We start from the raw sequence: 25,524 nt of genomic DNA, 5'->3' as shown, positions 1-25,524 counted from the left end.
TTCTTTGATTTCGTCCGCCTTCTCGTTTGGTTCGTGTAGCAAACTTTGGAGCAGTAGACCGCGTATTTGTATGCTAATTTGTATTTCCGTGGACGCGACGAAGGAAACGGAAACTAAGCGAATAATCGCTGTGTCTGTTGATATCGTTTCAAGCAGAATTAAAATAGAAAATCAAACTGTAGAAAATTATTAATTACTATTAATTACTGTTGATTATTAACGATAACAGATACGATCGAATCTAATGTGATTCAAGGAACGCAGTTTTTCGGAGAATTAACAAGTAAGATGATTTTGTAAGATTATTACGGGTACAGATTTTTTTGCTGCGTTAGCTTTGCAAAATGAATTTCCTCGCGTCGTATATTACGAGTTCTGATTTTTGATAATTCACGTTTAGTAGTATTTGGTCCCTTGTAATTACGAAGTCTCTTAGTTTTAGATTATAATCGAAGTCTGTGGATCGTGGACATTGGAATCTCCGTTCTTTCAATGCTATACCTTTGAATTTTTTGATCTTTGTACCCAAGGATCTACGCAACAATCTACGCCCATATGAACACGCTTTCACACGCGGTCAGGGAATAAAATCGTTCGATATTTTTATCCCTGAAATTAGTCGTGAAGTTACACTTTGCCAAAATTAAAAAAGATGTCTGAATACTTTTAGACGGTGGCATACCTGCAGGAAGTTCATTTGAAAAGATCGCGTGCAATTATCACGAAAACTACGTGTTTCAGGAAAAAATAATTTTCCTTCTTCTCCTTCGAACGTAACAAAAAGCGAAGTAACATTTTATTTTAACAAGTATCTGTAGTATCGTAAATATAATATTATAATGATGATTTATTTACGACGAATGGATTGTACAGATTTTAATTAATTACAATAACGTATTATGGTCTAGACAACGCAATAGTTAATTTCTAACTCTCGTCACAACGGATTCAACGCTCTCTCTCTTTCACGCGGAACACTCTCAACGCTGGCAACACTCTCACTTCTTGATTTACACTCTCCGACTCCTCAAAATGGTACTGCTCGCCCTTCGATCTTCTTTGTCTTCTCTCGGAGACGACCCCCCACTACGCTCGGATCACGCCATCGTTCGCGCCTATGATCGCGTATGCACCTTCCTTGTGTGTGTGAAAAACGAACCGAAGGCGAATCGACGTTTCTGGAACTATACGCTGGTCGCTACATTGTATGCATTTCGCCGGTCCTATACGACAATCTGTCCGCGGCACTGCGTTATACTATCCCGAGAAACTCGAACTTAAATATATGATGGACTAAGCGTATGCCCCCACTCGTTTTTTGATACTACATATCTGTCAAAATGAAATCCGATAAGAAAAACTTTCTTCCTTTTCGTAATTAATCGTGGAATAAAAATCCGTAAAGAAGATGTATAAAAAAAAAAAAATAAATAAAACCTTCGAATAATTTGCCGTTCGAAACCGCGAAACTTTTCTTTCAAACATCTTTTCCTAAAATGCGTAACTTTCCAGATAATCGGACGTGAGGTTTTCAAACGAACACCGTGTACATCTGAGAGGTTAACGAATGGAGAAAACTGCACGAAGGTCTTTTACGATGTTTTAATAAAAACGTCCGGTGGATGTAAATCGCGAGACGATTCCGTATCGATGCGAAATCGTGAGAGATTTTTCGACGTTGGACGACATGTAGTCGTCGTAGAAGCTAGCCGATATTGGAATTTTTACGAGGGGGTGTTAATCGGGAATGGAGAAGGCGGATCGAGAGAGGAGGATCTTGTCCCGAATGGAATTCATTTTCGAGGATTCGGCGCTACCACCTGGGGTTTTTGATTAAATTTTATTTATGTTTTATGCACGCTTGCCGACCGGTTTTTCGACGTTTCTATCGTTCTTCGTTCTGCCAGAGCCGAAAGAAGGCGGAGTATGATTTCCTGTTAGATAAATTTAATTTGTGAAAAAGCGATGGAATCTTGCTCTTATCAGCATGTTGAAAGAAAACGAGAATAAAATGATACAATCGCGAGATCTTTAATTTATTAAATTTAAGAAGCTTCTTTTAATAACGTTAAACTTGCTTTTAATAGTTTTGTTTTTTCGCTCTTTAAATCGCGGATATTTGAATTTTCTTCCTGCGTTATTAATACTCTTAATTTTTAGGATCCTTGAAAAACTATTTTCGTTAATTGTTCTGTTATGTAAAATACATGACATTGATAAATAATATGGCATATAAAATACAATATTTATTATAATACTATTTTATATTTATTAGAATTAATTAGATCATTTAGGATTAATATTCTTGATTTTTAGGGTCCTTGAAAACCTATCTCCGTTAACTGTTATATAAAATAATATTACAATAAATATTACAATATTTATTATATTACAATACTATTACAATATTTACTATAATATTATTAATATTCTTGATTTTTGGGGTCCCTGAAAACCTATCTCCGTTAACTGTTTTGTTACATAAATTAATATTATAATAAATATTGTAATAATGCTCGTATATTATAATTGCTAATTATAAATGCTTATAATATTATATACATACAATGCTCATAGCAATAAAAAAATTGCATCTGTTGAATAATTAAGCTAAGCACAATCTAAGTGTAGACGATTCGGTATTGGATAACGATCTATATTAACAGATTCGCTGTCGAGAATAGAAGAGAAAATGTCATCTCAAACTGCGAAGACAAGTCGAAATTTTATATCTTACCCATATTCCTATAAGAGCACAGGAAATTCGAAGGACCGCTCTCTCAGGCTTGCAACTTAGGAGCTAGTAGAAAAGCGTATGTTGTATCAGACGCAACAATGTTACCGCAGTCTGGCGAGTAAGTAGCGCGAGTTCCCGTTTGGTCAGATACTAGATACCACTAAACGACGTTGTTCAGCACTCCAGTGTTTCTCCTTCTTTCGTGTACGGTATCTAACCGTGTTAATCCCTCTTGTATATAAAACGACTAGTGTACTCAACGCTCTGTATTCTGTTCGGATTTTACCCTTACTAGTTTTATATTTTACTATTTTACTGTTACCAGTTTATTATTGCTATTAGCAGTCGATCTATAAAACATTTCTTCTTCATCTAGTATCCATTCTTCGAATGATCTACAAATAATTGTATGTGGAATTTATATTAATTTAATAATCCAGTGACTTCAAAGATTGATTTAGATATAGAAAGGAGATATTTTTAACTTTAATATCGTATTAATTTGATATCTTTAAGAATATGTAAAATATTTATAAAGATAGTTATCTGAAGAAATATCGAATAAAAAATTTGGAATTGCTGATAGATTGCCATTGTATATATCGTTTCATATTTGCACAATAATTATAAGAATAAATATTGTATAATAATTTCATATTTTAATCTTCTTCGTTTTATTTTATTAATTTGTCATTATCCTTAGTAATTGTTATATCGTTAATTCGAGCACGTGATTCTTATAATTTTGTGTTTTTCTAAATGAAATTTATGATAAAAGGTGTGAGATTGCGAGATAAAAAATTTCCTCCGCGCGTTATTAATTTGAAAGTTCTTAAATAACAATCCTTAGGAGAGATATTATTTAATAAATTTTCTTTCGATCAATAAGATATCATTTTTCAGTATTTTCTACGATGCAACGCAATTTCTTCTGGATTCACGTTCTCCACAATTCGGTGTAGCGAAGCTTCATCCTATCGAGAAAAGAAAGCTAAGAGCGTTGTTGGAAAAATCTGTTAATGGAGGTTTACGTGTGTGTAACTATGAGACCTTGCTCTCAGTGTTTCAATTACTATTTCTTCTTTGCCGATTCCATCCGGTCTCAACTTGGGATGCATTAAAAATGGGAGTTTGTCCTCCACGTAAACGAATTCGGACAGGTGATCTTCCTCTTTAATCAAACTACTTCGATCGATCATTCTGTTGGCAAGAGGCAATTCGTCATTTCTTTGACGAATTGCCAGCGGTGACATGATCTTGTTTGACGAACAACGACGCGAAAATCAACCATATACTCCGCTCCCGCATTTAATGTGCAAGCACGTATTACAAATTAATTCACAATTATGTTCGAACGTGTCCTGAAATTTTTGGATCCAATCAAGTGGACAGATTTTTTTTAACGTTTTATACTTATTTTGTCGAAATATACTGTAGCACTTTTATTTATTAATTTATTTAAAATGGATTAAACAGGTGTTGGTTAAGCAGGAAACGATGCTTATTTAACGCGAACTAAATACAATAACGTACTATAATTAAGATAACTAAATAATTAATTTGCAACTCTCGTCACCACGGTTCCAACGCTCTCTCTCTCTCTCTCTCTCTCACGCGGACCACACTCTCTCGACAACACTAATGTCACGTAAAATAAAAAACAAAATCGAACACTATCACTAGCAGCACTATTTCTCGGACTTCTCGATTCACACTCTCTGGCTTCTCAACTGACACTCTCCGACTTCTCAACTCACACTGACTGTTAATTCGTCTTTCTCCCTTGGCATTCCTTTGTCCTTTATCTTAGCCCCACCGCGCACGTGTTTCGCAACCGCTCGTGGCCAGAGTCACGTAAGCCTTTTCCGCGAAACTATTCGATCGAAGGACCGACGATACATCTGTCGCGTAAACTTGAGGGTTATATAATAAAAACAAGATAGTTGAGCCGTAACACAACTATTAACTTTGTTTTTTATTAAACTTTATTTTTCACTTAATATTCACAATTGAGTATACACTGATCAAGTACGCGACTGGTTTAAGTATAGAAACCGGTAAAGATACATTGACTATTCTAAGGATCGAGAATAAGTGAGTTTTATTGACGATACTGTGTCTGAGGGAAGCTAGAGGTGGGTGTGTCTAAGGACACGGGACCATCGGATTTGTCGATGACTATTTTGGTTAAGAAAGTGAGGGCAGTAGACACCGCTTCCGATTGGATAATAAGAAGGTTGGTGGGCCAGGAAGGGTTTTAGCCGCCCTCGAGAGAAAGTCGTTAACGGAAGATACCGAACGTGAGGAAAACTATCTTTCCCGTGTCAACCCGTAGCAAACTGTTGAGATATGTATAATTTTCTGTGCTGGACTGGGTTAAATGCGTAGTAGAGATACTTGTATGTGGGTATCAGTGTATGGAGGTATGTGTGTGCGCGGCGTCTCGAAAACAGATGAATGTAAACTAGAGTAACAGTCGGGTATAGAAGAAAGTGCTGAGACGCGTGCAAGTGTATATCGATAAATATATAAGAAATCGTCCATAAAATAAATGTATTACTATTCTAATATTAATCCCAAGTATAAATTTAGTGTTCCTATAACATTATTTCGGCTTCAAAGATCCATAATTCTCAACACAAACAATAAACGTAAAGGAAACCTGAAACAAAAGATACTTGTTTAGTTTGAAAGATCTTAACTATAAAAATGCCAAGATCCATGGTTGATCCTTAAAACTATTGAGGATACGCGCCAAGGAAGTGGAGACATCTGGCTGCCATCTTGTCCGCGGTGTGTGGCCTGATCTCTGATGTGGATTAATGTTACACATTGTTGGGCCTATCGGCACTTAGGCTTTCTCGCGATATTGTTTATGGTTCACTCGATATCTCTTAGGCCTTTCGTAATCATATCGAATCATCGTTATAATTTAATCATCATCATTGATAATCGTTACGATTCTATTCCTCTCAAATGTCGATAACAACTGTGATAAAATTAAACCATCGTTGTTAAACTGAAATCAATAATAATCGTTACAACTTCGTTTCTCTCGGTTCTAAATAATTCCACGAAAAAAAAAAAAAACTGAATTTCTCTGTGTTCGATCGAGGACCGGACAGAGGGCAGAATAATTGGAAAGGAAAGATAAAGCGATCCCTTTTTCTCCATCGTGCACTCTGACGTGCTTTGAAAAACTCGTACCTTGAACAGACGTTTCGCGAAAAGGAATTCGTGCTCCTTTGACGAGGATCATAAACTATTCAGCTCCTGCAGCATCGCGATGACAGTTCACCGTGTCCCTGGGAATATTTGCAACTCACAGGATGAAACAGTAAATTATTTCTGGACGAAAACATCAAAGCTTTCTCCGGTCCTCTTCAGTTACCATTGCTCACCTTCAGCTCTTTGGATATCGCGTTCCTTTTCTCCCTTTAGAGAATCCCTGGCTGAGAGTGCGCACGACATTCCCGGTTGGATTACATTTTACATCCAGTTGGATTATATCGGCGAGATACATTTCCGGCCGCTATTATAAAACCTCTGTATTCAGATGGAAAGTAACGATCGAAGCAATTTTATTGTCACTCCAGATATCTTTGAACGTGATGTACGGATTCGTTCGTTGATCTGCCATAATTTAGCCTCGGCTTCAAATAACATCAAATCGACGCCTTCACCATTGTCACGACTGGCACAGTTCAAAACCGGAGATAAAGATGTAAAGGCACTTGGCAACAATGTATATCGCCGAAGCGAAGTGCCGAATGAATCATCAATATCCCAACGGTGTTTCCGTCGAATGTTCTAGAAGATGGCGTCGTGCGTGGCAACGGTCGCGGTCGCCTAACAAACTCGAGGACAGTGGGGATATTGAGGGGTGACAAAAGAAAAATAACCGAATACGATCGGAAGTCGAGTTGTAAGAGTCAGTCTTGAAAAGTCACGCTTAGAGCTCGGAAGCAAATTGTAAACCAAGTGTTAGAAAAAAAAATAAAGTTCCTTTTTTATTTTTCATCTTAAATTTGTTTTTTTTTGTGTTATTTTACGTGACACCGTCTTCTCGACGTCGAAAAATCGATTACTACGAAAGAAATATTCGAATTGAAAAACTTTCACGATCACAAATTCTAATCTACGATTTATCGTCGATATACAGGGTGGTTGGTAACTGGTAAAACATTTTTTTTTTAATTTTTCCATCGAGACAACGATCTACAGTGAGATCCGTTATAACGAGACGCGATAAAGTGCACGCGTACCGAGCGAGAATTCAAAGTCGATTTTTTCGAAAACAAAGCCTCGAACGAAAAATTTTTTTTCTACATTTTCGACTTCTTTTTTCACGTAGAATCACCCCCTTTCCGTTTGTACCACCAGTTACCAACCACCCTGTATGTTTTCGTGATTATTGGAACGAAAAATACACGTTGTTAAGACATTTATCGTATGTTTCGATAAGGTAGCAGAAAGAGTTAGATAGACATTGGCAAATACCGGTGTGCACTGTGGGATTTCATTCTCAGTTTGACCGTTATAACTGCGAGTTTAGCCGGTCAATCGCTTGATTGAACCATAGTCTGGATTTGGCTGAGGTTACGACCGAGAAAGATCTTCGATAACCGAATCTCAGGATCGATGAAGCTCTAATCAAGCTGATTCTCGGGTAATGGGACGGAAGGGAGTTTGGCAGTAATTGGGCAGAAGTGAAATTAATTAGGACACGTTTATAGAAACGTATTCAGACCTGTTTTTGATGATATCTGGTGCGTACTCTTAAGGTTTTAAGCGATAACGTTATTCATTTCGTTTCTTCAGATTGTGTTTTTCATCGATAAGCATTAAATATGTATTTGAACAATCCTTTCGGCGAGGAATTAATTATTATAAATTTATTAATTCGTTCATTTGCAAGTTAAATTTGTCTGTTAAATTGTGAAATTTCTTTAATTATTTGTTTTATTTCATTTTGTATTAACAGACCTTTAAGCGACAAATGTTTCAATGTTATCAATTTAATTGAAGAAATTTAACAAACTATATCTCTGATACATCATTTTTTCACGTTCTTTGTAACAAATCGTCCAAGCCAAAATGAGAAAAGTTTACTTGCCAACGTCAGAGGAATTAAGTAAAAAACTTATTCTCGACTTGGTATTTATGGCTCGTACGATTAGCTACAGAACCGTCCCTAATGGCAGTCATAAAACCATGATCCGCCAGTAAATTGTTAGAATCATATGGCTCAAGTTTACCTGGAAGGATCCCAAAACGTAATTTCACCTCGCTACTGGAAAAGACGTCGAGGAGGTAAATTCTTCGCAACTAATGGAATTCAAATTATGTATATGTGTCTACATAGCTATATATGTATACGTTCATTCGGTAACTGGGAAACTTTCAGCCTTCATAACTTCGAAAATATTCACATTTCTCACACGCGTTATATACACACGCATGTAAGAAACGTGATATCAATGAGTACGTCGTTTAATCTTCTTCTTCAATTTCTACTACGTGATTTAATCAAATACCTTCGATATGAAATTTTCTAATATCTTTAGATCTGCAAAAATTCTATATTTCTAAACCCATATTTTTACGTATTGTATTTAAAAGTTTTCTATGTATCTGAAATGTTCAATCCTCAAAAATTGTATTTCTTTTTCTTCGGCCTTTGCAACATTCTTCTTAACATCATCTCCGGATTGTTTCAGTATTATTTATTCACTGTGAATGTTTATGCGAGTTCAGGTTTCTCTATGTACAACTAAAGAAAGAAATAGAATTTAAATAAATATTTGTTTCATTTTTAAGCACTATAATGTATATATTTATTAAGGACAGAAAGTGTAATAGTTTAAATTGGCAGAGTTCTCCAAGTTTCGCTCTTTTACTATTGTATTTGTTGTTCTACTACATCCTATGTGTTCCATTCAATGATTTTTTTAAAAAATACAACTTGCAGATAGCATAGAAAAATATACATTTATTCTTTCAACTTCTTTAAATTTTATAAAAACTGTCAAAAATACAGTTCAACGATCAATGGAACAACGACAAATATTTGTTCAATTTTTAAATATTATACTATACATATTTATTTATTTATTTATTTTTCGGTTTCACAGCCTAGAAAAAGGACTTGGCTTACATATTTCTGACTCTCGCTCGTTCTCATAATTTAACGAGAGCCTCCAAAGACCCACACTTATCCAAACTGCCATCCCAAACACACGTATCTCATCTTGTATCTAATACTAACACTTAAAAACATATATATTTTCGTTTCTCTATACACTATACATACACGTTACTTAATCTATACACTGTCACATAGCTATGTTTCGCTTAGTTCAATACTTAAAATACCACAAACAATACAAAACACAATAAAATTTGCTTTACCTCCTGTACATTCTTACGTATTTAAATCGCAGCCTGTAAATGCACAAACATCTGTCGTTGTGGATTTTCATGTATTTACGAAAAACAAAGGTAGAGGAATAGAATGCATACGATGTATTAGGTCGTTCGAAAAGTTTCTTTCGTTTTATAAGAAAATAACGGATGCACAACATTTTCCGTGTTATATTATTTTATCGAATTACGTATGATTCATTTCGTTCTATCAAGATAAAGATTGCAACGTTCGACGGATTAGGTTTCATGTTTGTATAAAGATACGTTGTCGTAAAACACGCGTCTGTAAAAGAAAGACACTCTCCGGACAACCTGATATAAAAACGTATATAACGCATCCAAAGTTAGATATTTTACAGCCGAGACAAATTCCTTTCTCGCAGTTTAAATTCCATTTTTCCTATCGTACTGGAAAACATACGAATTTCTATAGATTATTCGCCATCTATTAATCATCCGACATCAAAAGCTCCAACATTCCTCTGACCGGGAATGAATGAAACATTCAAATATTTTCCTCCGCCCATGGAATTCCACAACCTTCGAGCTAACTTACTATTATCCCAGTTGTTGGAATGTTCTTCGATAATTGCTGACTAACCACCGATAATCGAACCGGTGTTCCAGTGTGGCGGTCAGAGCGGTGTCTGGACAGCAAGCGTGATCATACTGTCAATCGGAAGCTGGGTCGGGAAAGTTGGCCCACGACCAGCCGATGGCGAGACTGCACACCTGACATCGCCCAAGGAAAGGTTGGAGACCGTGCGGCAGGTTCTTTCCGAGGTGCCTTTGATCGACGGCCACAATGATCTGCCCTGGAACATTAGAAACTTCGTTCACAACCAACTGGCCGAATTCGATTTCGACAAGGATCTACGACAGGTCGCGCCTTGGAGCAAGAGCGCCTGGAGTCAAACTGACTTGGTTAGGCTACGTCAAGGCATGGTCGGCGGTCAGGTAATTATCTTAATTACAAATAGTCCGATTATCCATCGACGGTGCTTGATAATTACGGTTGGCTACGAAAGATATGTGGTATATAAGTCGTGTCCGTGATGATTTTGTGGCTGGTGGCTGTAGATGTCGCTGCTGGGGATACTGCTATATTTTCTTCCTATTTAGAATCGTGGAATAAAAATCGAACTTCGGTCGCTGGGATTCGATCCCGCGTTCCGAACGTTCGTAACCTAATGAGCTAACCACTGCGCTACCGTCGTCCGTTAGTTGTTTACGTCGAGTGGCGGTATTTGCGCTGTCGAGTGCCGCCACAGATATTTACACGCCATTGCGTCTATTATGGTATTCGAAAAACAGACCTAATTGGTTAGGTCTAAGCATGTTAAATTTCGTATTATTTTGTAGCAACCTCGTGTGACTATCGAAAATTTCATACTATGGAAATGAAACGTAGAACCTGATTAAAAGACGTTTAATTGGAAAATTAAGCTCAATAATTTCTTAGCCACTGTGATATTACGTTAGGTATTTAATTTTGAGCGTTTCAGGGACCGAACTATCCGTGTCTCTTGCCTGCTCCATTCTGCGTATATTATCTGCTTTGGTTTGGCGTATGTTCGAAACAATTTGATTAAACGAAGCGACTGTTATTGGCACAATGAAAGGATTTCATCATAACTATCTAACTTTATAATAATTATCATAACTTTCATCATAATTATCTGGAGAAAAAAAAGATTCGAGAATTAAATTCTCGAAGCGGTAAATAAATAAATAAATATCAACAAACGTATTCGATAAACAAATAGGGAAGAGAATTTGCGTTTAAAGTTCGACTCTTCTATTACCCGATCAACCACTTCCTTTGCTCCAGACTTAAAAATATCAAAGTTTAAAAATAGCAAAGTGTCTGAAGAATAAATCGGTGTTTACCATATAATTAAACACAGGGGTTACTTCGGGTTACTCGTCTGGGACAAGTTGAATGCATCGATTAACGTCACAAAGCCTTGGAAACTCGTCACGCTCGACCATGGTGCACAAACACACGTACACGTTGTGTACAAGCGTACCGATTTACCCAGCAACATGCTTACAGCCACGTAACCAAAGAATTACGGAAAATTAAAAGAGAAATATTTTCGCAGCACGTTCGCGCATATTTCTCTGTGAACTGAAAAACTTAGGCAAAAGAAGAGAATAACAAAACAAGCCGGCTAGCTACCTCGTGAAATTCGTTCAGTTGTTTATTTGGCCAACTAGAAGGAACGTTGTAATTAATCAGCAGCCTCTTTGCGGGGCCGATCTGCCTCGGTGCATGAACAGTTTTCCCAAACTTCCTCGATCTCACGAAAACGATTTTGCTTGCACACAGTTTCAATAGTAGTTGAACGATTACCATGCAAAACTTTTACGTTCATATCGTATGTGCTGTATAAAACATTTAAAAATTTTATTAGCATTGCAACGAGACAGGTAATCACGATTATACCTGTAGTATTTGTAATCAATCTAAAAATGTATGTAGTATCGTGGAAACAAAGGCTTGTGGCGGCACTCGACAGTAAATACCACTACTCGACACTAACTAGTGTTGGACGACGGCAGCGCAGTGGTTAGCGTTTTTGGTTACGAACGTTCGGAACTCGGGTTCGAATCCCGGCGACCGGAGTTCGGTTTTTCTTCCACGATACAAAAATCCTAAGCACACAGAATAAAATTACCCTCCATAAGACCGCGTAATAAAACCCCACAGTCTGGTCCCTACGGAATCCAAATATGGGGAACAGCAAGTAAATTATTCCAACATTGAAATATACTTCAACGCTTGCAATCGAAAACGCTTAAGATCCATTATAAATGCACCCTGGTACGTGACCAACGAACTAATACACTATACTAACACTAAATACTAACACTAAAACTACTAGAACCAGCCAAAATGACTGGTCTTTTAATCCATCTGAGACCATAATCCCTAAACGAGGATTGACACATTTATAAAATTGTAGAACCAGTCGTTTTGACTGGTGTGGTATTGCTAGTGTTAGCATCTAACGATCGATGCGGAATTTTCCTGATAACCGATATCACCATATCGAATGAAACGCGGTACAAATTTTAAAAACTTGTGGGAAGTTGTAGAAAACGAAGAAACTGGTTAATTGGGGTTCGATAAACAGATTGCAGGACCCTTTTACACTTTGACAAGTACCATTCATTTTCACTGGTATTGGTATAAGTAGCCTTGATACAAAGTTATTTTGACTTTGAATACATAAAAAACAAAATAAAACTCGTTATATTAGTCTTTTAGTTACCGTTCCGAAAGTCATTACATCATTGCGGGGAAAAAAAATATGACACGAAGTAGGAATTTTAAAATAAAATTGTAAAACCAGTCAATTTAACTGGTGTGGTAGTTTTAGTGTCAATTCTCATCTTCGATACGCCCATAGATGGGGGAAAATAAGATTCGCGAAGGAGATTAGTAAAATACGTAATCGTACAAGAAGTTTATCCTTCGACCTTAATCCACCCTATAAAACAACCCTCTTTTGGCAAACTGTAGCTTATTATCGTCGATATCTCCCCTATATCTAGCGATAGCTTTAACGTTTTTTCCCCCTCGAGTTGGCTGATCCTTTGAACAGGGATCACCGGCGTCAAACAAAAATTCTGATCGGATTATTTGCGCCGAAGATGTGGTTCCGTAAAACAAGCATAATCCTTTGGTATCAAGGCGATTTATCGGGACAGAATATCAAAGATATGGCGAACTAAACAGATTTAACGTATTGATCAGTCGTTGAATCTGAAGCGCCCGGAGCACGTTTATAAGCTCGATCGTGACTTGCGGTGCAGGCGGCAGGACATTTGACCTCTCGCGTGTTTAACCTATTCGTCCGAAAGTGCGATAGGAAACGGAACGTTTCGCAGTTGAAGAGAACAGGTGGTTCGTATACACTGTCGCACGAAAATTTACAATCGTACGGCGTTTATTGTTAGTCGTTTGACCGTTTTGTAATCGTAACTAAGTTTTGTGACAGCATATGTTGGATTAATACGTTATAAAATATAAAATAAAGGAATATAAGATTTTTATATATATATTAGGTTGTCCGAAAAGTTTCTTTCGTTTTATGAGGAAATAATAGACGCACAACGTTTTTTGTTTTATATTATCTTGTCGAATCACGTACGATCCATTTTGTATTGTTGAGATAAACATCGCGATATTTCATAGACTTGGTTTCAAGTTTGTACGAAGGTTCACTGCTGTAAGGAACACGTTTGCGAAAGAAAGACACTTTCCGGACAATCTAATATAACATAGAATATTAATATACAATTTTGACAGTTTAATATTTGATTAAATTTGAGTTATCTTTTATTCAGGAGGAATTACTTATATGTGTTATATCCAAAAACATTGAAACGTACGGATGCTGCAATGGATCACTTATAGAGGAGGAATTGTCATTAAATCTTGCTAGTTCTATAAAAACATTCCATTTGTCGTTGATGAGGTTTAAAAGTTTTTATATAATTTGCAAAAATTGAAAGAATAAATGTATATTTTTATATGCTAGTAGTGTTTTTTTAATAATATCTTTGGATGGAACATATAGGATATAGTAGAATGACAAATACAATGCTGTTGCTAAGATATAAGGATGCTGCAATAGATAATAACTTATAAAGGAGGAATTGTTATTAAATCTTCCTAGTTATATAAAAACACTCCATTTGTCGTTTATGAGATTTAACAGTTTTTATGTAATTTACAGAAGTTGAGAGAATAAATGTATATTTTTATATGCTAGTAGTGTTTTTCTAATAATATCTTTGGATGGAACATATAGGATGTAGTAGAATGACAAATACAATGCTGTTGCTAAGATACAAGGATGCTGCAATAGATAATCACTTATAAAGGAGGAATTGTTATTAAATCTTCCTAGTTATATAAAAACATTCCATTTGTCGTTGATGAGGTTTAACAGTTTTTATATAATTTGCAAAAATTGAAAGAATAAATGTATATTTTTATATGTTAGTCGTATTTTTTTAATAATATCTTTGGATGGAACATATAGGATGTAGTAGAATGTCAAATACAATAGCAAAAGAGCAAACTTTAGAGAAATTGTGTCACGTGTCATATGTTTGTCACCATATATTTATTTATTGCAATATATGCCCTTTTCTCAGAGAATATTGATCTCAGAACTAAAGTGTATTTTCTCTGTATGTAAAATTATTCTGCCAATTAAAGTAATTACTCTTTCTGTGCTTAATGGATGATTAGAATTTGCAAAATGAATATTTAAAAGATTGAATAAAACGCTACTGACACGTAAAACGTCAAAGGGAAAGTTGCTGATGAAATGTTAACGTACACTATATGGGAAAATTCATAATGAAAAGGGGAACACTGAAAAGAACCGCATCCGGAATACTTAATTGCAAAACCGTTTACCAGAATCTGTATGTCCACTTCATTAAATCCTATTCGACTAATTTCGCTCTAACAGAGGAACCATTACGATGAAACAGCGTTGCAAATAACCTTCCATGTCGATTGAAGAGAATAACTTCTATACCCTGCTTACCATTGGATTACCGTGAAAGTCTTTTCCAGTCTCGTTTGCCTACGCTTTAAAACCTTTCAGAGCTTAAAAGCTGTACGAAAATAAAAAGTAACGCTTTCAGTAATTACTACCAGGTATAATAAAAGCTATCTCGAGAATATTGCTGTATTATACAAAAAGAAAGGAAACTTTCAGCTGGATCGCATCGATAACAGAAAAACATATTTTCTCCAAATATCCAGTTTCCTCTAAGACACAAATTTTCTTTGGTTCGTCTTTCGCTATTAATGAAAGCAGATATGCACAGAATGTATCATCACACATTTATACATATTCGTGTGAACACGATTATTTATAACATACTAAGTACCTTCATTTTTTAACATCTTTCATAAATTAACAAAACAAAAATTAAATTACGAAAGAAGAACGAATAAAATCAGACAATTGTACGGTTTCTTTTAAAATTTCTTGAAAAATACCTATATATCACGGCTCTAAAGTAAATATAAACGCTTGTTTATTTATGATAGAGTGTAATTCGATGGCAAAATTATAAACTAAGAGACTCGGACGTTGTTCTTATTCTTGTTAGCTGCCGTACAATATTTACGTCGCGATAAAGTTTATTTATTTTCGAACACGATTATCTAACAAAAAGCATTACCATTTAAGGAATACGTTGCCCTCGACTCGTTTGAATGTCAAACTACGCAGAAACATACAAAACGATACATTTCTCTACGATAGAGAAACTATCCTGATTAATTCTAATTAAATTTCATATCGCGTCATACGGATACATATACCATATGATATATTTGTTTGTTATTTCACAGAAACTCCAAGCAAGTAGTAAATACTTAATCTCTAATTAGTTTGCCATTAATTATCAATATTTGATACTATCAATACGAACGATACTTAGGAACGTCGGTGTACATAGGAAACGCTCGCAGTTTCATACGAGTCAGAATACGCAGGAGATGAAAATCGGAAATAGCTTCTGCCTATTTACTTCTCCATTAATTAATAACATTCTGTACCGTTCATACAAATCCACGAAATTATGCCCGTGCGATGTTTACGAACGATAGCGTACGTATAGAACGTTTGGAATTTCACGCGAGACAGCGTGCAAAGGGCAGAAATCGGACGGACGGTCGACGCAATATTCGTCGTTCGGTGAGAGCCGTTTGAAATCCGGCAAGCAACGTTTCAGCGCAGCGAGCTGGATATACCCGGGAGCGGCAATATTAAGAAAGACAAGGCTGCCGCGAGATGACACAGAAAACGTTGCTTCTTCGCCAAGGTAACCGTGTAACGCGACACACATAATGAAACACACGGCAACGATAGTGTGCACTAGCTGGCGAAACAGAAAACGGCCCGATATTACGTTGCACAAACACGAGCAAGCCCGATATCATCCCTCTCTGCGCGTTGCGCCAGCGTTTTCCACCGCAAGCTCGTTACCGGTTCTCCAGGTTTTCTGACTGCTTCTTTTTACGTAGCAGCTACCTAGCCGCTTGGCTTTCTTCCTGCTCGGCTGTTTCTCGTTTTTCCTCTTCTCCTTTTGCCACGTTCGCGCTGGATATGCCATTACCGCGCCACCCAGCCGAGCATTCGTCGCAGCAACCAACGATCCTGAGAATCGTCAGCGGAATCGCGACGCGTATCCCCACCTACGAAACGTACGATGGAATTTAGAGAACGAGATTGTACGATGTTTCGCGGTTTAGTTTTCCACTCGGTTGAAGATAGTTTGCGTTTTAGGAGACAACACGAACGATCAACTGTCGAGAATAATAACGTTAGGATAAAGCAGGTTTGATGGAGTCTGGCAAACTGCAATATATTAGCGTAAGATCTTCACTATAATTAGTTTATTTACAATAAACGGATTAAACAGATGTTGGTTAAACGGGAAACGATGATTGTTTAACGCGAACTAATCACAATAACGTATTATAATTAAGACAACTAGATAGTTAATTTGCAACTCGCGTCAACACGGATCCAACGCTCTCTCTTACGCGGACCACATTCTCTCGAGAACGCTAGCAACGCTATCTCCCTGACACTTCTCGATTCACACTCTCTGGCTTCTCAACTCGCACTCTCCGACTTCTCAACTCACACTGACTGTTAATTCGTCTTTCTCCCTTAGCGTCCCTTTGTCTTTTATCTTAGCCCCACCACGTACGTGTTCCGCAACCGCTCGTGGCCAGAGTCACGCAAACCTTTTCCGCGAAACTATTCGATCGAAGGATCGACGATACATCGTTGGGCCAGTCGGCACTTCGGCTTTCTCGCGACATTGTTTATAGTTCGGCCGATATCTCTTAGGTCTTTCGTCCACGATACTACATTAGGTTGTCCGGAAAGTGTCTTTCTTTTACAGACGCGTCTTTTACAATACAAACAATACAAATTTTAATACAAACACGAGACCTACTCTGTCGAACGTCGTAATCTTTATCTTGATAAAACAAAATGGATCATACGTAATTCGATAAAATAATATAAAACGGAACATGTTGTGCACCATTATTTCCTTATAAAACGAAAGAAGCTTTTCGTATGACCTAATATCTTTTAATTCAACTTTGCACACCGAGTAGTCAAAGTTGTAGGTGGCTACATCATTAGTCCGTAAAATCAGAATAAAACTCGATTTATCTGAATTTGTCGACGGGCAAGTAATTTATGTAATTGGAGTTCGTTTAATAGGAGATCACCGATTTTCCTCGTTACCCATTATTTTTCCTTCGTATAATAGGGGCTCGCGTTCAGACAAGTGAATCGAGCCGGCAGAAGTTCGGCTGATCGGACATTAACTGGAATTTCGTTCGAATAAATGGAGTCCAGATGAACGTGGTTCTACCGTAATAACGAACGAATTGAAAAATATTGTGCACTTTAGATCTAACGAGATTAGGGAGTGCAAGTAAAGCCTAAGAATTGGAAAATGCTATTGTCCATTTTAGGTGCAACCACTATGGGGAACAGCGAGTAATTCCAACATAGAAATTCTTCGACGATTCCAATCAAAAACTCTAAGATCCTTAATAGATGCACCTTAGTATGTTACCAACGAAACGATACATCGCGACCTTAAGATACCTACAGTTAAAGAAAAAATATCCAAATTCGGTGATAGATATAACATAAGAATTAACTATTGGGCTTATATAGGCTATAGGCTTACTATAGGCCGTGTTCCTAACCGTCTTCCTTGGTACTACAGTGTCGCAGACAGATCGTCTTACATGACCGTCGAGATATACACAAAATAGAGATAAACGCATAGTTGTCGTCAAGCAGCGAGTTCTAGAAACATCGATTCGCCTTCGGTCCGTTATTTTACACAAAGAAGGTGGCATACGTGATCATAGGCGCGAACGGTTGCGAGAACCGAGCGTGGTGGGGGTCGTCTCCCAGAGAAGGACAAAACCGAAGGGCAGTCAGTGGCAAATGAGGATTCAAACGGAGTGTATCGAGAGATTCGGACGAATAAAATCCAAAACAAACTAATTGTATCATCGTTAAATCATTTGTGACGTGTTCATTATAATTTTAAATATTGTTGGAAATAGAAGCTTATATTAACCCTGTTAATTCAGTGTTACAATCATTTGAACTACCTCTGTTATCTTAATCGAAACAGGGGAACGACTGATTCGCGGCGTCGATTATCAGAATTGTAGCAAGAAATTCCTCGCGATCGCGTTTCTTCGCGAACGTTCGTAACACCACTGGTTATTCAATTAATTGACACGACCGATTAGATCCGCAGGTTAAAAAGACATTACCCTTTAGATTTAAACGTTAGATTCAGATGGAACCAAACGTACGATAATCATTTATTATTCACGTTATAGTACCACGCTAGAATAATTTACTTATAATTCTCAATGAAAATTGATTGTAAGCTACTTCCAAATAAAAAGAAAAAGGTCCAACCAGAGAAAATATCAAGAACTGTCGTAGAAACAAAGTGATATGTACACGCCAGCGAATTACGATAATAACAAGTTAACAACGTTGAACGAATTTCTTATTTTCTTACGAGTCCATCTATGCTGATAGAAGAGTATTACGAAAATTGAATCAGAAAATAAGTTTCAACGAACGTGTAATTCATTCGTTTCCAGTTGCACTTGTTTCTCCCTAAGGAAAACAGAAGTCCGCCACAAGGAACCATAAAGGAAACCAATCTCCGCTCCCAGGCGAGGACTGTATACGTAAGAGAAAACGGAAGATGAAAAAATGTTCTATGTTCTGGTACATCATCTTCCGTATATTGCGTAACCACAACGCAACAATTTTCTTTTTCGATGTCCCTCCTATCAGCTTTGCATTTTCTGTCTTACACGACCAACTCTCGTCTTCAATTTTCTGCAAATTCAATTTATTCTGTGGCGAAAAATAATTTCCTACTTGCCCGGACAAGACGAGTTTCGATTACGAATAATCAAAATGAAAATAAAAATAGATGGAGGCGAAGATAAATTATCGAACTGTTTTTTAACTTCGGTATGCGTGTCAAAAATTTCGATTCGATTCGTTTAATCATTTCACGAAAGCAACGGAGTTTCACCTGCTATTTATTTATTATTTATTATTTATTATTCGAAGCTTCCGCTCGTCGATAAAAATTCATTACTCGTTGCGTTGTTCGAAAACAACGAAAATATCAAACTTAAGAGGAAATCGATATTTCAGAGAACGCGTGAAAAATGTTATATCACGCATTGTCCAATCTTATTATTGAAATGAATCTAAAAATTGTGAAACCAATAAAACTGCAAATAATAATCGATCGCTACTTCCAAAGTTTCATCGTCACTGAAATTTCAAACTTAGAAAGCTCCGTCGTCGTAAAAATTCTTTGGTACTCGTTATGATCCATCGACGCGTTTCGTTACGTTCAAAGAATTCTGAAAATAACTGCAAATTTGAGATCGAATTAAATTAGAAAATGGATACGACGAGAGACAACGAGAAATTGACATATTCGTATCTTCATTTTTATTCGAAATTGAACCTCGCCAGTTGCTATAACTATATCGTTGCAATCTTTGTGGCCCGATTAACCGCAAGTTACAACGAATTTTCATGCAGACGATTATTTATGGACGCTACGTGATACCATATTTGCGGTACGATGAATCACGAGCGTAGAACCACCCTCGTAAAATTTGTCACAGTTTCGCAGGATAAAGTAATACGTAATAAATTGGAGTACAATAATGGACAACGATCTTATTAAACTGCAATAATGAACCAAAATTCGAGCAGCGTTCCCCATCGATCATCAGACGTTTTAGTTGAATGTGTTGCGAACTCTGTTCGCCCAACTTTCTCAGCTGACTGATATAATGGATTACGTGATAAAAGAGGGAACGTATGGAATATAGGTAATTCAAAAATTTATCAAAATATTCTCGATCTTGCGAGTTAATCATCGAACGATATAAAAATCGATATAAAAATGTAAATCGCCTTTTAAACCGCTAAATGAGAGGGGAACGAAGAAAATTAAAAAGTATATGGTATAGAGAAGTCAGAGGAACGTGGTACGCTAAAATGTAACGTATAGTGAAAAGCAATTGAATTAAGATATTTCTAAAAAAAACTAAAATATTAATAAAATGCAAAGACCTCAAAATATGAAAATTGAAATGCCGAGAGTATCAGCAAAATTGCTGAGATATTACATCCAAAAATAAGAAAATAATAGCGACATAATACATCAACGTCAGGCGCTACGTGTCTTTCAAACAACGACGAATTACTTTGTTCTAAAAACGTGCGGAGAAACGAAATTAGAAATATCGTGAAAGATTCTAAAGGAGATATAGTGCGGAAAACACACGGTTTTGACTTTCTCAAAAGAGAAAAGTTTCGTTCATTTTTCGCATACCTACGTTCCTTGCAAGTGTATTCAGCGTCGACGATATTTCTCCCTCCCTTTCTCTGCTGTTCCTAATTAACCAAAGAATAATCCGGCTCGTACCTTGTTCACAGTTTTGGGCTGCTTACGTGCCGTGCGAGTCGCAGCATCTCAACGCGGTCCAGCTGACTCTGGAGCAGGTGGACCTCATTAAGAGGCTCATAGAGAAGTACTCGCAACACATGCAGTTCGCTGCATCTTCAACGGGTTAGTATCTTTCACGATTATCCGAAACAGCCACAAATCAGAACTCCACCGCTTCCTGGCTACCCTCTGTTTCTTAAACAGACGAATCGTTAAAAAGAAAGAAAAATATAATAGGCGTGATAAGCGTGATAAACTAAAGAAAAAAACGAAATAGCAAAGATAAGTGACTACGATGATTAACAAGAAAGATTTGTCTTTACACTTGGTCTCTCATTATGTTTTTTTTTTTTATTATTATTTAATTTATACTTTACAATTTGTCCAGCTGGACGTACACTATGTTAAATAGGTGTTTTTCTTTGTTTTCTTCAAAAGAGGATATAACAAACTCGATGAGTTAATACTTAGCCAACGGAGCGCGTTTCCACCGCGCATTTTTCCAAGTTCATCGAGGACTAATATTCACTGCTTAAGACACAAAGAAATCTAAAAATTATTTAAGCGGTTAATTATGATTTTATTTAACGATTTCAGATATTGTTTATACAAAACATCAAATTGAAAGTATAACAAAATATAGGTAAAATTAAAAACATTGAAGGTGACTAAAGATAAATAACAGGATTTGAACGCGAAATGAAAAATTCATAATGCATTCTAATATTTTTTTACAGTGTGGTATCGTTCGATTGTAACTTTATTTTTAGTCATAATCGACAGTGTAACTTTTTAATTAATTTTAACACCACTAAATTGGTGTACTTTATTATATACTGTACTTTATAAAAGCAGAAAAGTTGGCGCGATTAATTGAGAACAATTCCAGGTAAACATAACTGATAATAACAACAAACAAAAAAAGAAAACGCGTTGCTAAAGTGAAAAAGGGAGATCTCCCCTCTGCGAAGAACATCGTTGCGTGACCAAACGGGGAGATCTCCCTATTCGGTTGGCTAAGTGTTAACACTTAACAGTTGGTTAACAGTCTAAGTTAACGCTTAGAAGGGACAAGACCGAGGAAATAAACAATTCAAAAGATTAAGAAACGTTTGCCCGGTACATAACTCAATACTATGTCTACAAACGAGATTGTACAGATGATACTGACTTAATTTTCAGAGATTCTGGATGCTCACGAAAGAGGCAGGATAGCTTCATTGATTGGGGTGGAAGGTGGACATAGCCTAGGAAGCAGTTTAGCTGTTTTAAGAACACTGTATCAATTGGGTGTACGGTATCTCACGCTCACGCACACTTGTAACACACCGTGGGCGAAAAGTTCGTCGGTAGAAGACGAAGAGGAGGATGGTGAGTAATATAGATGAATTGTGAATATTTAAGTAAATTTACCTTTCTACGAACGTAATTTAAAAAAAAAAAGCGAGAAATAAACAGAAATTAGCTCTATCCAATAAATGTTATTACGAGTGTGTTTGGGGTGTTTTATATATTTCTTGAAATTTCTTATAAATATATAACAATCTAGATACAAAAATATTTGCAATGCAACTTTATTTTGTGTTGAGATTGTGTAATAAATGTTATTGCGAGTGTGTTTGGGGTGTTTTATATATTTCTTGAAATTTCTTATAAATATATAACAATCTAGATACAAAAATATTTGCAATGCAACTTTATTTTGTGTTGAGATTGACTGGTAGAATATAACTTAACTGGTAAGAACACATAGAAAATACGGTTAAAGGCAATATGATTTGCAAGTGATTTTACTGCTAGCGATGAACGAATGTCGAATAATTAATAAAGTACAATATGGTGAATTTAATTTGTCGAGGTTGACTGCTAAAGGAAAGAGTGGATGCATTTGTAATAGAAAAATATATTGAAATAAGTATAGGTATAAGTACAGGTATAGTGTATGCTGATCCAGATCCTCATTCTTTCAGTGTTACAATACAATAGAAGAAGGATGATAGGGAGCACGTTCATATATTTATGGCAAAGGACATTAGCAAAAAGTTAACTTTGCTGTGTAGCTCTAGCTAAAGGATACAAGAAACAGCGATAGAAATCTACCTATAGCTCTTTTGTTTCTAGACCTTGCAACCCAAAACAAAACTTATATTCAAGGACACAGTAATATGCACCTCTCTTTATTTCAAGTTTTTTCACTGAATTCTATTCTCTTCGTAACAGCGTATTCTCCGGGTCACGGATATACAAAAGAAAAGGTGTAGAGTTTTTCTCGAAGTAATTACTTCAACATTTTTCACACTGAAATGACAATGAAATTAAAAATATTCGATATCGCGACTATCGCGTACATATCCAATGAAACATAGTATATTATGTAATCTTTATTGTACTCGTTACTATATTATCATATTATATTATATAAGCTATAAAAAGATATAGTAATAGCATAACACGATCGGAAAATGAAAAATTCCAAGTTTCGTTGTATCAGGGAGATAAATGTTTCGACGGTAAGTAGAGAGAGGGAGAAAGCTAAGTTCTCGTTTGTTTTAGGAGGCGGTCTAACGGCGTTCGGGAAAACAGTAGTTCAGGAAATGAATAGGCTGGGAATGCTGATAGACCTTAGTCATACAGCGAGGGCAACCATGAGGGACGCTTTAAGAGCCAGCAAAGCACCCGTCATTTTTTCTCACTCCTCGGCCTTCGCTATTTGTAATTCCTCGAGGAACGTTCCCGACGACATTTTAAGGCAGCTGGTAAGCAAAAGCCACGTTATTCGACTGTTTTCCCGTTTAATTAAATTTAAATTAAGATAAAAATTTCGCTGAAAAAGATTAATATATCGGAACGAGTAAGAAAATAAATCTAATTATATTCAAATTATTAAAATTACCGATCCTCCCTCGAGAAGAGAAAAAGATAACGGAAAGACACATTTTCAGGAGCAGAACGAAAATTAAATTCAAGTTTCATAAAGTCAGAGCTTTGGTATTAAATAAGAAGAAAAGCCAGCCGACAAATAATAAAAATTCTGAAAATTTTCTAAAAGATATTTCGAACTGAATTATCATCTTCGTTGTTGGAGAAAAAATAGAGACATACGTATACAGTGCGGTGAATAATTATAAACTCAAACCTTATTTTAACATTTGTCATGACATTGGAAGAAACATCGACGAAATTGTCTGTATAATTTCATGTTACAATACAAAACAAAACTGATGATGCAACAAACAAAAATTGTCTTCTTTCGAAGTCTAAAAAATATTACAATTTCCTCTTAAAATTGTGTATTCCACTGCAAAAAAGATATAAAGTCAATGTTACTCGTAGATTTCGTTAAATGTTTTGTGTATTTTCCTTTACTTCTTGTTGCTTCTATTAATCTGTTAGATATACTATCCACTAACTTACTTAAAGTTTCGTTCTGAATATCCACCCCCTACGGATTTCATTCTTTATTCAAGTTCAACCATATTTTCTATAGGTGACTTCTCCTGCTCGTAAACTTTTCTTCGTAGAATTCCCCGCAGGTCTCGATCGGGTTCAGATGAGGACTCGACGCTAGCCATGATAATAATTCCGTTGGAAATCCTGGAACCACGAAATCCTGGAACCACGGCTTCCTAACACCGGCTATACGAATAGCAACATTGTCTTGTTGAAAAACTGGCTTTCTGTCTTCTATTTCATTTACGAAGGACGATAATTCTCCGTGTAACGGAGGTGATCAGGAGCTGATATCCTACAGCGTTCGATTTATCCCTTACAAAAGCAATTTCGCTTGTCCAGACGTGAACAGTGATTTCTTGGAAATAAGATTAATAATCACTAATAAGAATAATAATCGAATAAAATAATGTGGTGGACGGTGTGACGTGTTGTTGGTTAAATCAATAATCGGACGAGTTAATTTAATCAACTATATTTACAGATATTTTAAAGTGTAGAATACAAAGTTAATCGCAAGCGTTGTTCACTCGATGATACTCGTTATAAGATTGATTCGTTATACTAGTTCGCTCGACTGACTGACTTACTGACTCGATACTGATATTCATTCGCACTACTACTGACTAGTGGAGAACTTTTTTTTTATTTGGTAAACTTTTTACAATCAATTGAGAATTATAAGTAAATTATTTTGGCGTGGTACTGTAACTTGGATTATAAGAGTTTATAGTATGTTTGATTCTAGTTGAATCTAATGCTTAAATCTGAAGGGTATTGTCTTTTTAGTCTGATCCGTCGTGTCAAGTAATTGAGTAACTAATGGGTTTTGGTGGTTGTTAACTCTTGTATTATATCTGTTACTAAATTTGGATATTTCTTCTTTAACTGTGGCTATCTTAAGGTCGCTGTGTATTGTTTCATTGGTAACATACCAAGGTGCATCTATTAAGGATCTTAGAGCTTTTGATTGGAATCCTTGGAGAATTTCTATGTTGGAATTACTCGCTGTTCCCCATAGTTGGATCCCATAGGTCCAAATAGGTTTTAATATGGCTTTATGTAGCATTATTCGTGGAGAACTTGGTCGTCTATTTATACTGGTCGAGAAGGGGGACCGAAAGCTTTGTCCAGAGTTTGTCTATTACATTATGTGCGTCGTGCAGTGTTAATCCTCTGTGGCAGAACAACTATGTGAAGCATCTGCGTATCGCGACGTCCTAAGACGCATATGCCGCTATACATCCTAAGACGCATATGTCCCTACAATAACATAAGAAAATATGTTTGAGTTTATAATTATTCGTAGCGCTGTG

General features: G+C 36.3%; 1 protein-coding gene across 2 annotated transcripts in view; it reads left to right on the top strand.

Annotated features, from left to right (window-relative positions):
* The window catches only part of LOC117159393 (dipeptidase 1), a 237,171-nt gene that overhangs the window by 203,461 nt on the left and 8,186 nt on the right, over window positions 1-25,524 (top strand). Inside the window, exons 2-5 of one of the 2 annotated variants that reach the window (XM_033339179.2) lie at window positions 9,791-10,120; window positions 20,749-20,881; window positions 21,941-22,129; window positions 23,315-23,514. In XM_033339179.2, coding sequence (XP_033195070.1) covers window positions 9,791-10,120; window positions 20,749-20,881; window positions 21,941-22,129; window positions 23,315-23,514 — 852 coding nt within the window. Of the gene's footprint in view, window positions 1-9,790; window positions 10,121-20,748; window positions 20,882-21,940; window positions 22,130-23,311; window positions 23,515-25,524 lie in introns of both variants that reach the window. The other variant, XM_033339178.2, reaches the window with a different exon arrangement.

Source organism: Bombus vancouverensis, chromosome 1, assembly GCF_051014615.1.
Source record: "Bombus vancouverensis nearcticus chromosome 1, iyBomVanc1_principal, whole genome shotgun sequence".
Classification (NCBI taxonomy): Eukaryota; Metazoa; Arthropoda; class Insecta; order Hymenoptera; family Apidae; genus Bombus; species Bombus vancouverensis.
This window is presented reverse-complemented; position numbering and strand designations above follow the sequence as displayed.